The following is a 23,500-nucleotide window of genomic DNA, read 5'->3' as shown; positions in this document are numbered from 1 at the left end:
CCAAGAAGAAGCAGGCAAGACTTTTGTTTAAAATGAGAAAGAGCCTCCCTACTGCTTTGTTCTGCGAAGAGAATGAATCTGCAGATAGCTGCATTTTTATTTTGAACAAAGCTGCTTATAATACTCCAGAACATTCCCAAACTGTGTTTTATAAGTAGCAAATGTCAAATTCCAGGGATGCCAGAATCTGCAGATGACTTGTGTTCTCAATTTCCATGGTACCAAAGCATGATAGAAAATAACATGCTTATAAAAGGTAATAAAAACTCATATCCAGATAGGATTTTTCCAGTGAAAATTAATGGCAGACTTACGTTCTAAGCAATTCAGCTGTTGAATCACTAGTCACATAGCTATATATTTTTTTTCTTTATACATCTCTCAGCTAAATACAATAGCTAAGTCTTATTGTCTGTAATAATGAGATTGTTGCACTACTTCCAGCAGGCTTTGGCTCTACAAATTATAATCTATATCTTCATAACATTTGACTTAAAAAAGCCCAAGTGCTTTACAAACTTAATTAGTGCTCCCAGTTTCTGCTTGTGATAGGGGCAGGATCACTGTTGCGAACAGAAAAACGGAATTGTGGAGAGGTTAAGTGACTTCCTTACCTCACATCACTCAGTAATTTTTTTTTTTCTTGCTGCATGCTAGATCTTGGGTTTCCCTGTATCAGGTCCTTTCATACTACATCTCCTGGAATGGTTCAAATGTGTGGAATTCAGATATTTCATTCAGATTTTTCAGTAGCAGTTTGGGATGTTCACTCTGGTATTTACCCAACCAGTCACTTTTCCCCTGGTTTTACACAGTGGCCATGACTGATAGAAAATAGTAAATGGTTGGCAATTCTTTTGATATTTTAGAGAAGTCCATAGCCTCTGGATGACCAAACCAAACATTTGTAGGATGGTAAATGTAGGATTTAAAACCCAGATATAATGCATCTTCTTGAAAGATGTGATGAGTTTCAGAGTAGGGTGTCTTTAAACTACACAAGCATTTTAAACTTTTTTTTCTTCTGTGTGGTAGGATTCTGACCTGCTCTGCCAGAATTGGTTGTTCTTTGTTACTGAGGATATCTTTATTCATATGAATAAATTCCACTGATATGGGACAGTCTATGTTTTACTAAGTACCCGAACAGGTGATTAATTCTGGGGTCATTCATGACTGCTTTAAAATTAATGAACTGTAAGACCATAAATTACTTACATGGTTTAACTGGTCAGTCTCACTCTTTCAATGCTATATGACTTTAAACAGTAAATGAATTAGTCTAGCAACCTTTAATTCTAAGAATCCTGTTTCTTTGGGACCTCTTAATTTTGCTGACATTGATGAAGTGAAAAAATCTTGCATTGAAACTGTATCATGGTAACTACATCTGATACACCATTTATTATTTTCACATTAATCCCACATGCAGATTTAGGAGTATTGCTTGAAATCAGGAGAAATTGCTTGATATAAGGTGATTCAAAGAGGCATCTTTGTTTAGAAATTGTTCCATGAATGATTTACTGATTTTTATTTATTTAATGGGGCTTATTATGGAGCTTTACACATGAAGCAAAAATACTCTTCTTGTGATTTCAGTCTCTTAACTTCAGCAGTATTCTTTATGGGAAAAATATTGGCTAAATGCTGACATTATGTTTTGAGAAATGGTAAGTACCATGATGGTAGGGTGGAGGCTGTAGCCCCATGGTCCATACTGATGTAATGATGACTAAGCCTTTTTATTGTAGAGCAGCCTTGGGATCTTCTCAAATTGATTGTGAGACTGGGGAGGAGGAGCAGGGGGAAAAAATACTGTCCAGACTGTGTTGTTGTCTGTCATACATTGTCTTCAGGTTCTGATCAGCAACTAAGAAACCGGCGAAGTATAAACTATGTTGTGCTTTTCTGTGGAACCACATGAGGAGTTCTTTCTTTAATGTTCTGGCTCTTTTTACCTTAAATAAATAAAAAACCACAGAGAAACACTAAAATAACTTCTAGTATCAAGCTGCACTAACTTTTGTGGTGCTACATTTTATTTTGCTTTACATTGCCAGAATCTGTGATACTCAAGTAACTACTGAAATTGACATGAATGTTCTGATTTTCTAGGTAAGTCTTCTTTTGTGATTTCTTTTAAAAGTAGACAAGAGCTCTTCAGGTAGCTGCAAAGTGGTTGTTTGCGCTGTGGGTTTTTGGTGGCCAAATGTCTCATCATCATGTCTCATTTTGCCTTATGTTTTTAGTTGAGAGTGAGTAAATAACTGTGGACAAATTTTAAAAGTGGATTTATTTCAGTCATCAGAGCACGGAGAATGTATATGGCTTGGCAGCAGAATGTGAAACAAGTTGGGGAGGTACAGTTATGTATTTGACGTTAATGATCTGTCGCAGTGACCACTATCTTCAGCCCGGCCAGCACCCGCAGTGTGCGGCAGGAGTGGGGAGCAGGCGAAGGCTCGAGGCTTTAAAGCTGCTCCTCTGGAATTCAGCTCTGCCCAGGGGAGCTGAAGCTCCGGGTGCTGCGGCTGTCAGCTGCCCCGACAAGGGAGAGGATAGAAAGTTGCGGGGAGTCTTGCCTTTGGATGCAGTTTCAGGCTTACAGCCGAAGGGAGTCCAAGGAGCACAAGCACCGATCAAATCAGTGCAACAACTTATAAAGGGAGGTGTTACAACGGGGATGGCCTGACAGGGGACCAATAGGGGTCTTTGGGGGAGGGATATGGACAGGGATAGACATTCTCGTGGACCAATAGTCTCGAGGGGTGGAGGAAAGGGGGTCACATGCCCCAATGGGGCATCGAGGTTTCGGGGATTTCCAAGGGAGGAGGTATCCGAGGGGGCAGGGTCTCAGGGGATTGACGGGGACCATATTAGGGTAATTGGGGAGGGTTTGGGTGACAGACACAGAACAATCCAGAACTCCAGGAGGGGTTTGGGCGATTGGCAGGGAAGGAGCCAGAACAAAGAGAGGGGATAACCATATTGGGAGCACCGGGGGAGGGGCTTGAATCTGGGGCAAACCAACTGGGAGTAGGAGTGGGGAAGGTAGGGATGAACCATTGGGGTACAAAGAACATGCAAAACCAGAATAAAAACATGGCATCACCACAATGATCCATATGTGAGAAATGTAATGGGCAGGATGCTCATGGAGAAGTGCTTGTGTTGGACCACAACTGGGCTGACAGGGATCTTTTTTCCAAGATCTGGAAATCAGATCTGGGATCAGGGACTCTTAGCTATTAATACTGTTGCCTCACTGTGTAGGAACAGTCATTGCTATTTTCTGGATTAAATCTTTTTTCCCACAAGATACCAAGTCCCTGGACAGTTTCTGAGTGCTGCTTTGGAAGTGCTTTTCCAAAGAGTAACTTCAAATACAAAAAAGGAGTTTCTGTAGGACCACTCTGTTTTCTGTGTAGAAGAGCAAAACTCCTTAAACGGAGACAGGTATTGGAGTCTAGTTTAGCCTTTTCCCCTTAGAACCAAAGCAGACTTTGGGGGTGAATGTTCTACATGTGAAATTCTCTGGTGTGAATACCATACATATATTCGCATTGTTTTGTCCTACCTTTTTTTCCTTTTAGAATTTTTTTTTTTTTGTATTATCTGCTCCTTGTCTCGGCCCCTCTCTTGCCATTTTTGCCAACATCCATTTTTCATCATGGTTCTCTGAGGTACTGGGATACCTGCAAGGTTGGAACCTTGGTGACAAAGCAGCTATTTCCTCTCCTATTTTGCATGTCTGGGGCCACCGAACATGCCCAAAGTCAGAAGTGGTGAATAGTCCGGTGAATCCCTTGAGACTTTTCTATCTGATACAAGGTTTGGAAGGATAGTAATGTTTGCTTGAACAATACATACATGATGCAGATTTTTCCTGTGTATTCCATGCTATACCTGTAATAATTTATAGCCGTTAAGTGTATTAAGTTGATTGGCTTATTTTTAAATCATGTTTCCTGTAAAGAAGAGTGAAGGCATGAATGAAGATCCCATACCTCTGATCCCCATAATTATGAGATCTGCTGGCAAAAATACCCCGTCTGAAAGAGCTAACGGTGGTTCCATTGCCCTACTTTTAAAAGCCAAATAGTTTTGGAAATATTTTATACCTCAGAGAATGATGCCTTGAACGTAATTTGTTGTGGGAGAAACACAAAATCATGGCAGTTACTCCTGAAGGGAAAGGAATCATTTTACGTGTTGACATACCTTAATGTTTCGTTATATGATGACTTGTTTTAAAGAAATGACAATTAAAATTGCTTAATGACTCATGCAGTTGGCAAGATAGAGGTTTCTTTAAATGCACAGCATATTCATACAGAACATTTCTTCCTCTTGATTGCATTTTATAAAGCATAATTGTCATCTCTCATATGACAAAACAAAATATTATTTCTGCCAAGGTATCACTTGTATTGTCTCTACATACATTTGAGGTCAGTACTTTTAATAGTTAAGGTGCCGTTGAACATCACATCTTCATGTAGCACCAGTTTTTGACTAGTGGAATGTACAACATCTCAGTGAGTGTCTGGGCCCCACTGTTTTAAGTACCGCATTACATAGATAGGGAAGACTAATGAATCACAGAGGTTGACTTCCTATATGTAAGGGCTTGTTTAACTTCATTTTTTATTCTGGTAACTGTAGCTAAATCAGATATTCAACAAAATCATCCATTTTTGAGGCTGCATTGGAAAAAGTTTCCACAACTTTCTGGATTGTCATCTTCACTGAGGTGTACAAGGGTTGTTCAGAGTGTAAAAGAAGGGTTAGTAAAAGAATAGTGCCCACTCTGAAGAACCTATCTCTTAGGTAGATAGAGCAAATGAATTGAGGTAAAAAGAAAAGTCCAGTCTTAGATGTGGCAGAATGTACTTAGAGGGAAAATCTGACTATCCCAGAGGATCACAAAGGAGCATCTAAAAGATTCTGAAAATGAACTGGTGTTCTTTACGACAAATACTGTGCTTTCACTGGAAAATGGTCCTTAACTCTCTTATGCAAAAAGAAATCTGGAAACAAGAAGGTGTGTTAGGCTTCTCCTGACTACCAGCAAGGAGCTACCGGGTGGTAGACACTGGTTTACAAATCTAACACCTTCTGATGCTAAGTATTTGTACATATCCCTTGAGAGGTTGGAATTTATAAGCAGCAGTTATGCAGTATAAGGGAAAATTATATTTAAAGGCTGAATTAATGTAAAAAAATTCAAACCCATAATGTTCCTAGAAGTGGTGTGGTCAAGCTGGTGAAATCTATGATCATTTGTATGAGAGGAAGATTTCCAAAATGTTTCAATTTTGCTCAGCACACTGTTGCTTTTTTGCATGATAAGCCACTACACAATAAGTTGTACCCTTAGCTGGAGCACAGGAGCAGCCTGTCAGCACTCCTGCTGACCAGGGGCAAAAACTGCTCTACTGTGGTAGCTTAGCCTTGCTGATGGAGGGAAACCTGAAACCACCAATGAATTTATTGTGTCCTTAAGTTGGTTACAGCCAGTGTTCAATGCTGACCTTTTAGATCTGGTCCTTTCAGATTTCACAGAACAGGTTTCCAGCATGAAGTTGGCCTGTTGATGGACTTGGCCTATCAATGGCAGAATGTAAAACAAATGCTTAAATATTGTTTCTCTTCAGTGTTTTATAGGCAGGATAGACAGTTTGGAAATGTGTACCCTTCAACAGCAGCAAAAACTTAGCTTTGTTGTCTTCAACAGTATGCTCTGGTCAGCAGCTGTTTGGAGAGAATGCTTTGTTTCTGCCAAGGAGATATTGATATCGGTGAGAGAAAAGTGATTAATTAAACCCCTTGTCAGTTCTGGCAGGAGATGTGCTGCAGTTGCAGAACAGGCAGATGGGCATGGTGAGCAGCCTCTACTTTTGCATTTCTCTGCAGTCCTCAGACGTTTCCACAGGTCGCAGTGGTGTCCAGCCTGTGCATCCAGTAAGGTGTTTGACTTCTGAGTGGGGAGCTGGCTGGTGCTTGTCTTGGTTTTAGTTGTTTGCGAGTTGGAAGTTGGCTACTGTAAGATGATGGTAGGGATTTTTATCCTACTCCAGATTCAGTCAAGTGGCCTGAATGCCAAAGTGCCTCCCTTCAATATCTAATTCCAAACTGTTACTGCTTCCAGTCAAGACAATAGTAACAAATGCTTACATGGCCCACATTAGAGCTAGACATGGATATTTTCCAGTGGAAAAAGAACCTAGAAGCAGCATTCATGCCATTATTAACATTATGGTATGTTTATAGCTGCGTATTCCAAATATTTTAATCTGATACAGGTGCCTTGTTATCCTGAAGGGAAGACAAGTATTGCTTTGGAACTTTTTGTCCATATCTCCTGCCCCTGCTTTCTAGATCATAGGGTTTCAAATGCTGAGAAATGCTGACTTATTTGCATTCATGTTGATTAAGCAACATGGAAGTGCTGCTATATTAAAGGTAATTTCAATTAACTTTATTTTAAAACGTCTTTGTTGGTAGCAAGCATTGCAAGGACATGGAGATGACTGTGGGAAGTATGTGGATACATGTCTGTGCATATGAATTGTTTTAGGGAAAAGAAACCAATTAGTTTTACAAGACTAATTAAAAACTCTTTGTGCAGCAGCTCTTTATCTTTTCTCTCTGAAGTATCAGACCAAAATTACATAATTGTCTTAATTTTAGCCCAAAAAAGAATTATCATTTGGAATGAAGGGAGACTTTTCCTTTTCTCAAGGAAGTTATAACTTGGTGAAGTTCTAGTCTTGGAGAAATCACTTTAGTGAGAAGAAATTTGAACCCTTGTAATGCCTGGTTTGTGACAGTAGTGATGTCCTTCATTAGAGTTGACCTGGTATATGATCATTTGGCCAGATGGCACAGTGCGGGAAACATACTTTAAATTTTTAATGTAGAAAAGAAATCGTTCATCTACTGTTACAGTGGATCATAAAAAAAAAAAAAGAAAAAAAGCCAAACCTCACAAGGTATAGTCACCCAGTATTTCTATAAACAATTTAAGTAAGTTGGATTTCAAGGCACAAAATTGCTCTGGGAAGATGGCAGAGAATAATTTATTGGAGAAGTTTTTGGAGATACTTTGGGTTAGGAGGGAAGACTCCTGATTAAATAGTAATTTCTTGGTTTTTTTATATTAACTGTTTTAGGAGGACACGTTTTCAAAAATTAGATTAGATTATAGGTGCTTGAATGGAATATTATGCTTGTTAAATTGTTTTTATATGAACAGTTCAATTGACAGCAAATTAACACTGTCTATCCTTAAACACATGCAAATGTCATGGAAAAAGTACATTGTAGATTACTTTGATTTACCGTACAATTTAAGGAGCCTCTTGGGTCTGCTTGCATCACACTTCGTAACTTTTCTCTGTAGCCTGAAAGCTGAAACTATTTCTTTTCTTTCCAAGTAAAAGTCAAGTCTCTCATGGGTGAAAACAGAAGCTGAGGCCTCAAACACAACCCCTCACCAACAGTGTAATTTAAAAAAAGTCATATGTATTGGAGTGTATTGAAATTAAAACCAGAAACGTACATGACTGGAGTATCTAAAGCTGCTGTTCTGCTCATTTTGTGCTTTTGAACTAACCACAGTGTATTTTGATAGCTCAAGCAGCAAGTGGCAGTCTTTGGAGCTTGGCAGAGTCATACCTCACAGTAACAAAGAATTGAACTTCCGTGCTTTAGTGTGCCATTAAGGTGCAGCCTCACGTTTCAGTGCCTGGGAATTGATTTACTGATTTGATTTTCTGAGACATATGGTGATAATAATAATAACACTGTATAAGCATTATTTAAAAATACAATAATATACTGGCATTGAATCTTTGGAAAGCCAGCACCAGCCAGTGCCCGCACAAACTACCATCATTTATTTTAGTTTAGTCTCATCCAATTTTGAACAAATGGAAATCAATACTGCTTGTAGATATCTGTGGCTAGATTGGAGAGAGAAGTGAGTGGCGTCGTTGCCAAGAACACACTGTACAATAAAACACAAATGTATGAATTTATGTATGTTCCTCACTTGCCTTCCTTTTTCAGGATCTTTTAGTGCATTGTACAAAGATAGGCTTTTTATAGTTATTACTGTGATGTGTGTGTCCCCTATGTAAAATGCATGTGTTGTTTTCAATTTTAACATAGAACTAGAAAGTGAATGCTTATGAAGTTCAGTGCCTTTTTTGATGCTGGCTGGTGCATGGAATGATATCATCTTTAAGCCCATTAGAGTCAACAAATTATGTTTTTTCTTTTCAGATATGTGTCACAAAGATGTCTACACGGAACTGCCAGGGAATGGATTCAGTGATCAAACCTCTGGATACAATTCCTGAGGATAAAAAAGTTCGGGTTCAGAGGACACAGAGTAGTTTCGATCCATTTGAGAAACCAACTAATCAAGTGAAGAGGGTTCATTCAGAGAACAACGCTTGCATTAACTTCAAAACTTCATCTGCAGGGAAGGAATCACCTAAAGTCAGGCGGCACTCCAGCCCCAGCTCTGTAAGTGCACAGTCCTGATACCTCCACATGTACCAAATGGTGGAATTAGAGGCACCAGATTAATGTTTTCTTGGTTAAGAAGGGATTGTTTACTTGGAACAACAAAAAAAAAAGGTCATAGCTGCTATTGTGTTTTCCATAAATATTTGTAGTGTTATTAATAAAATAAAATCAGAAAATAGAACTTGAAAAAGAATATGAACTATGAAATTCCTTTCAGATACTAGTTAGGGTGTCTTACAGGATTTCTAAGCATTTTCCTCTTCTTATCCTGGTATGTCATTACAGCTGCTGTTATGTTTATGCAGCAAATTTGGCAGAGGATTGCTTATATTTGAAGAGGAATTCTTTCCCATGAAGTTTAAGAAACCACATAAATTGCCTTTTTGATTTTTAGATTTCGGTTTTAGAGAAACAGATCAGATTTGACGGATTTTGTTTACATTTTATAATTCTCTTTTCAAAATCAAGTAGTAAAAATAACATTTATTTCCCTGTCAGAAACTCTGTGAGAGAGACAGAGGGAAGAGAGAAAAACAACAGAGAAGGGTTTGGGAACACATCGTAATAATTTTATTCTCAAGTATTTTGAAATAAAATAGATAAATAAAATGTCATAGCTTTCATGAATAATGCCCAGAACAGATTTCCCCCAAAAGACCTTCAAAATTATTGAAAAACTATTTCTGTTATGCTTTGGCAAGAAAAATCCATAATAATGTGACCTTTGAGTTGAAGACTACAGATCTAAGTAGAACGGATGTAACACTTCAAATCTTATTTGGTGCGAAACAATTTAAAAGGTTGATTGCCTCTTCTTTTTCTTTTCTTTCTTTTCTTTGTTTTGCTCTATCTTCTGGACATCTTCTGTCCTCCCTACAGAAGTTTGACTGAAGCCTGTCAGACTTCTAACGAGAAATGACAAGAGATTCATTTTCTGTAGATGAGCTGTGTTTAACCCATGTGAATTTAGCGGGTAAGATGTCACGCCTCCAGGGGACCATCCTTTTTAGAAAAGGTTACATTTTAAAATGTAACCATCTGTAGCAAAAACAAATTTGCTTTTTCATCATCACTTGGCATTGTATAGCTGCTGCCAGAGATGTCTCTAGTGTATTCCATCTGAGTCCATGACAAGGAGTTTTTACCATAAAACTTTTACAATCATTAAGAATGGATGAATCTATTTGCACTGTGTTTACTTGTTTGTGATGCCTGATTATTTTTTGGCACCACAACTATTAATTTAAATTACATTTTTTTTTGAAAATCCTGAATATTTTATGGTATTAACTCACTCCTCATCTTTGCTGTTCCTCTTAGAAACTAATACTAATTTCTGTTAATGTTTTTGACATTCTTTTGTTAACACTGAAGGGTTTCAGTTGCTTTGCTTCCAGACTTTTGAAGCAGATGTTTTTGAAACTGTGTTTTTGGCATCTTGTTCTTTTCCAGAGGGCTGGTACTCTACTGCATCTGTACAATCTCCTATGATCCCAGTATTTTCTTATGTAAATGACATTAATGCTTCCTCTACTAGTATGCTGCTGGTTAGAGCCCTAGCTAAACATATGCTTTTGTTTATCTTCATCCATGCTCACTCACACAGACTTGCTGGATACAGAAGGTGCAAAGGAATTTCTTGTAATACAATTCTCATTTCTCAACTTCCTGTAATTCTCTCTGATTTTTATAGCTCTGTTTGGTGAACTCAGTTCTTCCTTCTGCTTGGAGGCATTGTTAGTAGTTTTTGACTTTTCCTTACAAGGAAGAGCATTTGGAATAGTGAAAGTGTTCATGCCCATGAAGAGGGAAGAGCAGTTCACAACAAAATGTGATGTTAGCCCTCTGCTGATCAGGTCACACCTCGTCCTGCCTGGTAGACCTGAGTTCAGCCATCCAAGGCAGACATACGATCAAAATGCTTCATTCCCATTCCCAGAACCTGAATACATGGCTTCAGGCAGTAGATGCCCTGATGCACATTTTATTGGGTGATGCCTGTGTGGTTAGTTGCAGAAATGTATCATTCTGTGGCTTTGAATTATACTTGAATTAACAAAAGGTTTAGGGTTTCATCTTTTTTTCTAGCCCTGATGTTGTCTAGCAGATGCCCTAGCTACTCGCTCTTCTGATCATTACATCTTTTCCTTTCATGTCAGCTGCATATTTTCCCTTACTTAGTTCGTACTTGGTTCTCTGAAAATTCTCCTCTGGTACAGGTTATACCAGTCTGAATGAGCATTTCAGTTTCTGTAAATGATCTTGAACATGCTATGATGCCCTCTGGGCCATACGGGCTACAGTTGTGCAGTTATGTTTCAGTTTTGGCTCTGCTTCCTGTAAGCTTTATTTTAAGATATTCTGATAGAGATATGCTACCTTCAATTTGCACTTTCTTTGCTTGATTAGTAGAGGAACTGAATTAGAGATAAGCTTCCATTTAGTCTTTTCCTTTCATCATTTAAAGTCCTCCGTAGCCATCAGGTGTGGAAATGATGTCTTACAGAAGGTACATGGCCGAGGCTTGCGGTCTCCATATCACTCACTGCTTCTGCTCAGGTAAAAGTCCTTTATTTGTCTCAGAAAAATAACATTGTTCAAAATGTGACCTGAAAGACTGTGTTTATAATGCCCTGGGGTGTTAGTTTCTGCTTTGATTAATTTCAGCAGCTTTATCACTTCTCTGACAGGTATCAGTTTCAGTGTTTGGTAAAGATCACAAAATACTCTGCAGGTGGTATGTTGCCCATTTTGTGTTGTCTGTACCTTTGAAATGCTCCGCACTTTTTGGTGAGAAAGATGAAACACACACAGAGGTTTTGGGAAGCTGGAGCTCCATGATCCTCCCACAGACTGTCACTTGGAAAATAAATCTCTTACTTTTGGACATGAATTATTTTTCTGCAGTTAATGTTGCACCTTTTTGTGACCTGGTAGAATTCCTGTGTAGTTAATTAGTACAGTAGTGTACAGACAGAATTTAGCACTTTTGTTTGTTTGTTCTTATACGACAAGCTTAGTTTTTACACTTAGAATCCTTCCACCTTCTCGCCTTACTCTGAACATAAGAAAATGTCTATGAGAGTGATTTCCAAACTGCTGGAGCTGATTGAAATTGTATGTTATTGTGGTATGAATTTTCCAGCAGAAGAGAATTATTCCTTTATCACATCAGAGTAGTGGATAATTTGGAGGTATGAAGGAGGTGTTTGCCTACCTGTGTGTTGCCTGTCAGCCACTGTTAGACGGAAATTTGGCTTGGCAAACCTTTTCTCTGATCAATCCCAACACAATACAAGTGTGTGTATATACATATATACATTATATACATATGGCTATAGTTGTGTGTACTTATCCATCTCTCTCCCTCTCTGTCTATATCTATCTCTCTAAAAATCTCATGCTGAGTCCTTTGTCTACCAAGGCAAGAAAATGCTTTTCTTTTCTCCATAAATGAAGAAAAGGTAATACTACAAAATAATCCGGACAAAATAAAAAAATCACAACTGAAAAACAAATACATGCCACTCTTCCCCAAATAGCTGGTTTTAAAAGATGGTTTGATTGTAATTATATGAAAATTTTGAGATCCATGCTCTTTAGACACATGATCAAACTCTCCAGTTCAAGGGAAAGTTTTGGTGTATTCAGAGTACACATTTTATACACTAAAATAGTACTTTTGCACCATATGTAAAAAGAATGTTGCAAGCTGTATAAACTAGCCATCTGCTCAAGATTTAGTTATGTAGTGATACACATCAGTTTGTTCTCCTTGAATATCTTAAACTCCCTGGTGGTGAATTTAAATGTCATGCTAAGGTATATAGTCCTACCTGTCCGTTACTTTTTAAAAACAAAATCAAGTAAAACACTAACATTCTACTAACTCAGATAAATGTAGAAAACCCAAACATTCAAATGAAAATAATTGGATAAGCAATTCTTTACTGCATTCACTCTGCACTCTTTTTGGGAGAGCAGCCTTTCTTCAGTTTCTGTAACTTTAATTAATTTTTAGTCCTGATACATGCAACTTTCCTCCAAAAAGTACAAGCAAAAAGGCATGAATCCTGTAATGATCCTACTGATCAGTACTGTTAGCACTTTGCAAATCAGTTGTGTAAGAAATCTAGCTCTAAAATAGACACCAATGTCAGGATGTTTCCGAAAGTAAGGCATCATTTCTGTCTGCCCAAATAAACACTTGCTGTGCCATTCTTGCCTCTTTTCCTCTCCAGGTGTATGCAACCTTCTCCAGTAAGGAACCTGTTAATTACTAGGGTAACTGCATCTTTCCTGCTTGATATGTTTTATGGAGGTAAGATAATTTCGGAGTTCAGTGTAGAGAGTGGAATTTTCTTTACTGGCACAAAGGAAGTGTTAATAATCGTTAACCTGAGGGATACTCTCTAGATGAAAAGGCAGATAAAATGTGGCAGTTGAGCCAGCTCCTGTGCTCTAATAGCCTGGAAAACAAGTGAACAGCTTTAAAAACTGCGCCCAGCCCTGTCACAGAGAGCTCATGGTTGCTTCTGCCCAGGTTGCTCCTAATTTATGGCTATGTGTTAAAGGGTTAGGAAGATGCAAGCAACAGAATGGGATCAGAGGAGGGGAGAACAAAGACTGAGGCTTGGTTTGGATTCTTGAACATCTTTGTATCCCTTGAACATTGCCCTAGAAAACAGTCCGTCTTTCAAGGTATGGTCAAATTGGCCTGTTATTATAAGTTGGATACAACCAGCAATTAGTGTAAAAATTGCCTATGGTTTTGTGAAAGAAGGTTTATTCTTGTGCCAAAGAAGACAAAAAATGGTTAAAAAATAATGATTATCTTTCATTCTTCTGATTTAATCTCAGTTGAGCTTCTTGGCCTACCTTTTACTTTCAATTTTTTCTAGCACTGAATTTATTATCCACTTCTAATTTTCTTTAATTTACAGAGGTACTGTGAGAATGATGTTTTTCTCTTAATGATAGTTTTATATTGAAGTTTCGTATCCTGCAGTTAAAAAAAAGGGTCTATTTAAAACTGAGACTCGGGAGCGTGACGGTTAAGTGTGACATTCACAAGCTGTTCTGCAGTTACGAAAAATGCATGAGAACATAACCCACACAGCTTCTATAGGAATAGTCAGGTGATTTTCAGTGTAATTTTCCATTAAAGCTTTCTTTATTACACAGATTTTGAAAAATTCTGAGAAATAGAGGTATTCATGTGGCAGTGTAGTGCAAGGATTCATACTGCTGGTTCTTGGTTAAGCCTATTATCTGTCCTACATGCTGTATCAATGAAATGGCCATTTGAAACTACATGGTCAGAAAAGACAGTTTCTTCTCATTTCTTTTTTTCTCTGTTATTTTTAAGACTCTCATGTCAGTTTGAAATACTAGCTTCTTCTATTTCTGTTCTCAACATTTTGGCATACTCTTTCTATCCTTGTTACTATGATCTGTATTTCCTTAACCAGAGGGGAAAAAATATCTAATCTCGGTTACTGCAAGCCATGCTGCTAAAAATGCTCACTCCCTGTGCTCAGTGGTGCTCTTAGACTAAACTAGCACTAGGAAAAATATAGGCTGATAATAAGAAAGCTACCTTATGAAAACTATTTTCAAGGAAAGTGAAACATGAAGGCAAACAAGTAAAATTCCCAGTGAGTTTCCTGAAGGGAAAGATCTGCATTGTTCTACGCTCCAGTTGCCAATGTCCTCCTGGGGATAACACGATCTACCACAGCTTATGCTGACTTTCACAGTGACTTGGGACTATATTCTTTAGAGGCATGAGGACCTTTACTCCCTTTTGTCTCAGTAATTCATTTGGCTTGCCCATTTGAGTTCTATGAAAGATTTCTCTGGAGCGTAGAAGTTCACTTTGCAGCGAGTTTTCCAGTTGTATCAATTTCTTGCTGACTGGTGGTTTACTTTTTTGCTGTTAGATAGTTCAGTCTTGGTCACATATGCATCTAGGTGTTTTGGGTTTTTTTCTTAGCTTTGTAAGCTGGGGGGTTTTTTTGTAGCAAATGCAGAGCTCTAATGTGTAGCAACAGGCTTCGTTATGCCTAGTTAGTCCCAATGGTGTTTAGAACATAGAGGGGTTTTCAAGCACTGAAACAGGCTGCCCAGGGAAGTGGTTGAGTCACAATCCCTGGAGATATCTGAAAGATGTATAGGTGCTTGGGGGCATATGTGGTGGGCTTGGCAGTGTTAGGATTAGGGTTGGACTTGATGATCTTTAAAACCTTTTCAAACCTAATTAATTCTGTGATTCTCTGTTAGTGTTTTAGAGGGTTAAAAAGCAGTAAGAAGGAGCAAGAGAAATGGAAAATAGTAGCTATAGAAGTATTGTAAGGTTAGATCTTCAAAAAGAAGCTTTGAAAAAACTTTTATTAAGATACATGTGTTCAGCTAAAACCAGTACTCCTCCATTGAGAAATGTTGTCTGGGTCAAATTGGGGATTGCATCAGTTATGTAAAATACAGGGGAATTTTTTGTGAGTCTGCTGCTTGTGCTGTCTGTCAGTGGCTGATGCAAGCACTGTACATCTGATGTGCTCTGGATATGTCTCACTCACTATGTGTATTTCAGTCAACAACATCCCAGGCATCGTAAGGGACTCCTGTGATTTAACAAACACAAATCTCTGTGTAAATGTATTCTCATATATTTTACCAGAATGAATAAAATACTTTGGAAGAAGAAATTGTACTTAAAAGTGAATTTTCTATGTTTGATTTTAATATTAGCATATACTGAAAAAGATGCCAACCTCGCTGTAACAAGGCATAGTTTTTAAACAGAAATGGTTGAAAAGGATAAACTAATGTGGAGAAACCTGAATAATGAAATTCATGAAGCTGAAAAAATGCCCAGATGAATGAGGGACTTTAATAATAAAGGAAAGTAGGCTGAAATGGTTATAGTTTTCAGCAGTCATGTGGAACTTCAAATTATTTAAATTCCTTCCATAGCCCTTTATTTTGATTCCTTTGAGCTTGAAACTTAAGTTTTGAAAAGTTTCTTATTTTTGCATTATTTCAGTCAGTCTTCACCTCCTTTATTTTATTATTTATATTATCCAGAAATAAAAGCAAATGTAAGAAGCATCTGAACTTCTTAATATATAGGCAATTTGTAATTAGAAGTTTGAATTAATGTATGAGATTTCATTTAAAAAAATTGAGAAAATGTTGGGGAAATGGTTAATCTGCCCCTTTATTTTCTAAAGTAAATGCATATGCTGAGTGTTTTGGTGTTTCATTAAGAAGTATCATGCAAATTATATATATTAATATATATATTCATTTACCTCAGAATTTATTTAAATTTTTTGGATAAAATCCTCTGAAGTTCTTTTCTACACCACATGCCTTCAAAAACTGTAAGCCTTTAAAGATTACAAGTGCCAGGAAAAACAATGTCAGTTTTCGCAAAGGGAGATCTAATGGTGGAGAACCTGGGCAATCCAATCCAGTGGTGCAGCTGGAGCAGAGCTGAGCTCCACTGCAGAGGTGCTGTCACCTGGAAAGGGGAGGGTGTCTGCCCAGTGGTTTTGCTGCACACGGGGCAGGGCTAGCTCAAGTGTTGGGTTTGGGCTATTTCTAGGCTTGTATCCAGCTTGAGCAGGCACAGGACAGGGTGGGAGGCTGTGTGGGGAGGGTGGCAGGTCAGCCGTGCTGCTGCAGAGCTGAGCCCAGGGCACAGGGCTCTGTACCCTCAGGAATGAACTGTCCTCCTGATCCAGCCAATGCCAGCTTTTAGAGGTTTGCCCGTTCTTGATGAGGATGCAGCAACTTCCAGGAGGAGAATGAGTCAAAAGTCATGACTTTCAGTCTGTGCTTCTGGCAGCTGGATGACAGAGAAATGAGCTTGAGGTTGTAGAAATAATTATTGTTGCTGATTTACTGTGTGGTAATGGATTAAAGGCATCCTGTTTCCTCTCAAGATGTTAAGGCTTTACAAGTTGTTGTGACCTTTAGATTATGGTTTCCAGAGGTAGAGAATAAAAGTAAATCTCAGCGTGAAAATAAGAATGGATGTGAAACACATGTATAAACTCTGTCCTTTTTCTGTCTTGCTATGAGAAGCCAACAGTGAACTATTCACTGTTAACTAGGGCAGCATTTCCACTCCAGACAAAGCTAGTCACTGTGCGTTCATTGCAGCCTGCAATTTGGGAAGTACTTTTTGCTCCCTCTTCATTAGATGCAAGACATTTTAACATCTAATCACTTTTTTTCTGAAGTTTTTTTAATGTTGCATTATTCCACAATTGGATAGTTAAATGAGAAGGCTACTTGAATAAATGTTTTAGTCACCTCTATTAGTGACATCTGTAATAAAACTGTGATTTAAAAAATCCTAGAATTTGTTTTTAACCAGGCAGAATGCCTTTTTAAGCACAGATTGGAAACCAAGAATATTACTGCCTTATCCATAATGAAGTGTTCCAAATAATGTAGCAGGAAAAAGATCTGAGAGTTTTGAGCTGACAAGTTTGTGTAAGTCTATTAATACTTAGGAACTGGATAGCAAAATAATAGGCTGTTCTTTGTATTGGAGAGAGGAAAAAGGGCTCAATTTTGCAAACATATACATGTATGTCTTTATACCATTCGATAAAAAGCTGGAATGTTAATATCAAAAAAGGTGTATAGTTGCCAAAGTGCCAGAATTTTTGCATAGAACAAATGAAGAATAGTTGAGTAGAGAAAATGTTTGCATTTTCTGGCTAATGGTTAATTGGGTGTGGTGGACAAGTATGAGGCACCAAGTCAACTTACCTAGGATGCCCCTGTCTGTTTAAATAGAAGCAATTTTTAGGGTCAGTTGATTTAAAACTTTCAGCCATGGTTTAACAAAAATTTACACACAGATGTGCCCTGTACTGTAAGGTTTGTTTCCTTTCAAAAAACTGATACATGAATACTTTTTGTAAATCAGACATAGGATCCTGAATGTGAGGGTACCATGTGTGCAGCTGCACATGGCTCATCCCAGTTGAATTCAACCCTGCACATGCTGGGTTTGCTTGTCTGCTTTTCTTTGTAGTGTTTAACAGGAGTACTATCAAATCAGTCACTGTGTGTGATTTGATTATTAGTGCTGACCCTCCAGACTTTCTTGATGATCTTTTGATTGTGATATCTGAGCACTGCAGTCTAAAAGATATGTAGGTGATGTTGAGGGCAGCTGCAGGTCATTTTTTTGCAGTGTCCACCTGGTCTTGGAGGAAAAATAAAACGCCTTTTCCTTCCAGACAACTGGAAGATGGGGAACTGTGGGAAAATAGGATGCACTTCAAAAAAGTCAAACATTTTCTCAGAATTTCAATGGAAAGTTTTAATATCAGGTGAATTCCTTTGTTTGCAGTGTTGAGTTGTACTCTGTTAGGACTGTATAAAAGGGGGCAAGTATCAGTCTGTCACAAAGGCCAGCTGAGCTGTCTGGCCCTTAGAGCAAGAATCATTGCTTGGTGCAGTTTTAGACTCCTCACTTAGGCTGCAAATATTAAGGATACAGGACTTTAATGTAAATTAGTGTAAATAATTTAAATAAATGTAAATTTAATTTACATTTAATGTAAAATGTACATTAAAATATGGTGTGATTATATCCACAGTCTGAAGATTGTAATCATAATTCAAAAGATGACATCATTAAAGATGCTTTCCTGTTGCATTTTGACCCCTCTCTGAACAATGATTCATTTACTGGGACAGTGACTACTTAGAGCAATGTTTCTGGATGGGCTTTAACCTAAAAAAATAAGAAAGAAAAAAATAATTAAACAGCTCTATTAGTTCTGATTTTCAGTTCAGTTCAGATTAAGGCTGCTGTTTAGATCTCTAAACATGGATAAGATGCTTTAGCTGTTAATGATCTTTTTCTCTCTATGAAATGATATATGTGAAAAATAAACCAGAACCATCTCCTTGATTTATAATAAAATCTTTTTGGTAGATCTAATGATGTAAGTGTATGGTTGACATTAGCAGCTACCAACTGGGTTGCTGAATGATGTTTTATTGGAGTAAATATTAATTTTTTTCCCTATTAATTCTTTTTTTGTTGTTGGCTGCTGAAAACAGGCACATCCATAAGTCTTGATAATGATGTTTGGTCTCTAAAGGCTGAATCAAAGCAGTTAATGTTATGAGTGCAATACATGCTGAAAGACCATCTTTTTTGTTTTGTTTAGCCTACGAGCCCTAAGTTTGGAAAAGCAGACTCATATGAAAAACTGGAAAAACTAGGGGAAGGGTCCTATGCTACAGTATACAAAGGAAAAAGCAAGTAAGTGGTGTTTTCTTTTCATTTAATTTTGTGTGTAAATGAAGATAAGCAGAAAGTATCAACTAATACTGCTGAACATGTACATAGATCCCTGTGAATCTAAGTGCTACTGACTGCCATGTGCTCTGGTGAAAGAGACTGAGACCATATTGCACAGGCAACATATTGCCTTCACATTAGAACAAGATGATGTCCTTGTTAATCTGATGTTTTGTTTGCACTTTAATGTTGTACTACTTTCTTGGTATCCATACCAAATTAATTTCTAGGGGTAAAAGCAAAATATACTGTCAAGTAGAGTTTTGTGATGGTCTGAGAGCAATGCTGAATATATGTGATAAGTTGTTAATCTTTTGTTTATCATTATTATAAAACTTTAATAAAACAACATGAAGGGAATGAATGGAATTTTGGACTACTCTAGGTTTAGTTTGTTTACAAGAGTTTATTTACAATCATTGCAACTATTCTACCTCAAAATAATCTACTCTATACATGTCAAATATGTTTTCAGCCACTTTAATGTCATTTGTTACAGCCTTTTTATCCCCAAATGCCCTAAGTCCTTCTATATTGCATAAAATAACTCAGTAAACATGCTTAAAATATTCTTCTTCAGCCAGTGCTTACATTGAGACTTACCTGTTGTGAAGCAGAGTGTCTTGTGCCATTTCACATATTTAATCAACTTTGCATAATCAGATTTCCAATAATTATAAAGCAGTTTTGAAAGAAGGATTTGGTACATGTGATATCTTTATTATATCTTTACTTTGGCCAGTCAGTGATACGAGGCGACTGTGCCATTCCAGTGGAGAATATCACAATGGTCATGGGACAGAATAACTGCTGGAACATTTTCCAGGATCATTAACTTGGTTAGGTACTGAAAATTATCTTTTTTCACTGAATATTTGTAATAAACCAGAATGAGAGTTTCCTCATCTCTCAGTAGCTTAGGTATTGATGAGCATAATGACAGCTGATAGGAATAAAAACATGTTCTAAATGCAGAAAAAATATTCACACTTATGTCATGCCACTGCAGGTATTGGCTTTCACTGGCAGCTTTCTTCAATGAAATGCTATTGCATTGTGTTGTTAATGGCTCAGTTATGCATTACCATAAGTTCCAGACATTATACACGTGTAAGCTTTTTATTGGGGTCTATGTAATATGAGAAAACTGTATAGATTTCAGCTTGTGCCTTATTGCTAAAACCCTTTAGCAAAATCACAGTATCTGATGACAGTCAGCCCATATGTCTCGGCTTTCAGTAAGACTGAGCTAAGGCAACAGAGTCATTGGATGTCCTGTCAGTCAGTGGAACAGACTGAAATTTAGAAAAAAATCAAAACCCTTCCCTGAAGCTATTGCATTAATAGTGACTTGTGAACATGTTATGAAATGTAGATTGGTCAGAAATATTCATTTTAGTAGAGTTGCCTGCAAATCTGAAAGAAATACTTCAGTGATTTTAATGGTACTTGTAGTAAATTGAAATTACTGGGCACACTGCGTTCTCTATCATAAGTAGCTCACTCTGAATAAGTAGTGAGAGTCATAACAATTATGTACAACTTTGTCCTGTTGCTTTGTAACATCTTCTTCAAGGTCTTTAAAATGTGTTCTTAAAAAAAATATGTGTTACTAGAGTGTGGATAAGAATTCATATGCAGAGACCATTTCTACTGTTATAGTAGTATTCCTTCACCTGTTTGAATTTGACTTATTTTTTTTCCCACTGAGAACTGAATAATTTCCATATTATCCAGCACTATCCAGATTCAGCACGTCCAGTCGAGACTTCTGTTTCTTGAACTAGAGAGACAGTTCAATTACTTCACAGCAGGAAGAGGTTGTATTTTGAGAACTTGGGAAACACTACAGGTGTTATCTGCTATTTCAAAAGGACTTGTTTATTGAGGTAATGTAGCCCTGTTACCTCTTCTGTCCCTGTGAGAAGTTGAGGAATCTCTGACCTAGGTAGTATCCCCAAAGAAGAAAGTGCATCACTGCTGTGATATACTCTTAGGGAATGTAGGTAGACAGGTGTGGGGCAAATGGATGGGCCAACACTGGCTCTGGTCCATCCCTGGAGGTATTTAAAAGATGTGCAAGTGTGGCACTTAGGGACATATTTTAGAGGTGGGCTTGGCTGTTTTGGGTTAGTGGTTGGACTCAATGATAGAGGTCTTTTCCAGCCTAAACAATTCCATGATTCTATGGCTGGGACCTGAACCTGGCTGCTGCTTTTCAGGCAGGTTGACTCTGACTGTTTACAGTTTTATCTTAAAATGATACAGGGATAGATAGAGATTTTTTTTTCCAGATTCTCATATGGGTACATAGGGTGAGACTGTGATATGCATCACTGTGTTCCTCAACCTGCAGACTCAGTGGGAATACAAATGAGCAAGAGGGGTCTGTTTATTTTGGTATGTGCCCAGTTTGACTGCTGAAGGATTAAGCTCTCATGGCACAATGCAGAATGAAGACACGTGATGGAAAAGCTGGAGCTGGTAATACGTAACAAGTGGATTTTGGCCATAATGTTTGAAAATCCCTGATAACTAACTCTAATGCTTGCTTTTTTGTTTTGCCAAAATGTTTCTGAGATGTGTCCTTAAAGGTAGTTGAAGATGGAAAAATTAAGATTGTATTGAGCTGAATGATGCTTTGTACTCTGAATTATTTTGCTCAATATTTGTCACCAGCCGCATGTGGCATCTAGGAGTGTTTGTGTGTTTTTTATGCGTTTCCTGAGAGACATTTCAGCTTTTAAAATTATTTCCCCTGCTGATCATAATGATGGAATAAAACATTCTTAATCTTAGCATACTATTTGGAGAGTCTAAAAGATACATACTTGCCTGAAAAGACACTAAATCAGCCATTCCCTTCCTAAAATTTAAAGTAATATGTGCAGTAACTTGCTTTCAGAACAATCCTGGCTTTTTTACACCTTGGAGCAGGATAAATGGTACCAAGCCCTTGTCTTCCTATAAAACCCATTGCTTTTCTATACTTTTGAGCATCTCTGGTAGTATTCCAGGAAAGCGAAATGAAATGGGCTCATTCCTTTTACTGGATGATGGATTTCTCTTTTTGTTGTCAGATAAAAATGAATCCCTGGGGTGAAGAAGCAGCAGAGTGAACAAGACTTTGTTATTGAGGAAAGTGAAGCAGTATTCACTTAGGCTGGGCTTTTTTGTTTATAGGAAAAACAACCAAGCAGTCATTTCTTTCTGGCTGACAGTTGCATCAATAGGCAAATCTATTTGATTTCATGTGTTGCACATCAGACGTGTATAATGAAACTCATCTTGGCATATTCATTTTCTACTTTCATTCAGGCTAGATTCTCATATTTTACTTAGTTGTATAAAATCCCAAGAGGCTTCTTACTGCATGAAATTCTGATGATTTTGAAAGGATTTATTTTAATGTAAAATTTTGGAGAAGTGGGCCGAGTAATTTGCTGATAACGCTATAAAAAATGATGCAAGGTCCACTGACTCTGTATTTGATTAACACCTTGGACATTTGCCATACAGTAGGTGCAAAGCAATGGGTGCCCTTTGAATTCCTATACCTTGTCACTGTGTGGTTGAGCTGAGGAAGTGCTGTCTGTCTGCATATTGACATGTGTGTCTTCCTGCTGCTGTTGACCCTCTTCCCTCTTGACCTTGATTATAAATTTACCTGAACATACAGCAGTGGGATCTGGCTTGATCTGTGGCACATAAATGTTGATGTGAGTTGTGAGTCTGGAGATGAAGCTGGTGACAGCACAAGGGAGCTGCTGCCAACCAGAGCCCCTTGCAAAGCAGCGTGGAGGCCTTGCGTTCCCCCACTGGGAAGTCTGCATACTGCACTTAAAGGAAAAACCTGTGCTTTTGGCAATATTTTGAGTTGGCGTGCTTTCCATCCTCTCCCACTGTGTTCAGTTGCCCTTCAAGGCAAAGAATTAAAAAAGATTGCCTCAGTTAAAGTGATGTGATCTGTGGCTGCTGCTTGCACAGCATGTGTCTGTGTTTTGAGAGGCACGCCAGTGTATCTCCACTGTGCTCTCGATCTGCTTCTTGAATGCCCATGTGGTTTTTTACCCTACCTTTACTTTTTTGGGCACCTTTACCAAATTGCATGTTCTCATAGTATTACAAAAATGTGTAGAATTTGTAACAGCTCAACCAAGACATTTTTGCCTAATTTCCCTATCACAAAATTACATCATTTCTGTTTATCCTTAATAAAATACTAGTTCTAATGAATTCTGGTCCCTATCCTTTTAAACTATTAATATGAGAAATCAGCAGAGCACAGTAACAGCTGGTGCTGCCAACAAGAGCTCAAAGGCTGCAGAGATAGGGCAGTCCTTCAGTCAAGGCACCTCTCCCATTTCAGTTCAAAATCTGAATTTTTTGTTTTCAAGGAGACTCCAACTTGTGCCCAAAGATAAAATGTATTTTTTCAGGGAGTCTGGGCATTTAACATTTATCTCCATCAAAGGCAGTACCTTTTACTATTCACCTTAAAAATCAGTAGGGAGTTCATGGTGCAAAGTAGAGAGAAATCATGCTCAGGGAGGCATCATGCTCTTCATTGGCCATGGTTTCCATGCTGTGTTATTCTTGAGGCAGCAGGGAATCTTTGAA

General features: G+C 37.9%; 1 protein-coding gene across 6 annotated transcripts in view; it reads left to right on the top strand.

Moving 5' to 3' along the window:
• The window catches only part of CDK14 (cyclin dependent kinase 14), a 320,374-nt gene that overhangs the window by 77,076 nt on the left and 219,798 nt on the right, over positions 1–23,500 (top strand). For all 6 annotated transcript variants that reach the window (XM_032112533.1, XM_032112560.1, XM_032112568.1 and 3 more), the window contains 2 exons: positions 8,293–8,538; positions 18,747–18,841. In XM_032112533.1, coding sequence (XP_031968424.1) covers positions 8,293–8,538; positions 18,747–18,841 — 341 coding nt within the window. The remainder of the gene's footprint in view (positions 1–8,292; positions 8,539–18,746; positions 18,842–23,500) is intronic.

This window comes from Corvus moneduloides, chromosome 1 (assembly GCF_009650955.1).
Source record: "Corvus moneduloides isolate bCorMon1 chromosome 1, bCorMon1.pri, whole genome shotgun sequence".
NCBI lineage: Eukaryota > Metazoa > Chordata > Aves > Passeriformes > Corvidae > Corvus > Corvus moneduloides.
The sequence above is the reverse complement of the archived record's forward strand: the minus strand, read 5'-3'. Positions and strand labels throughout refer to the sequence as shown.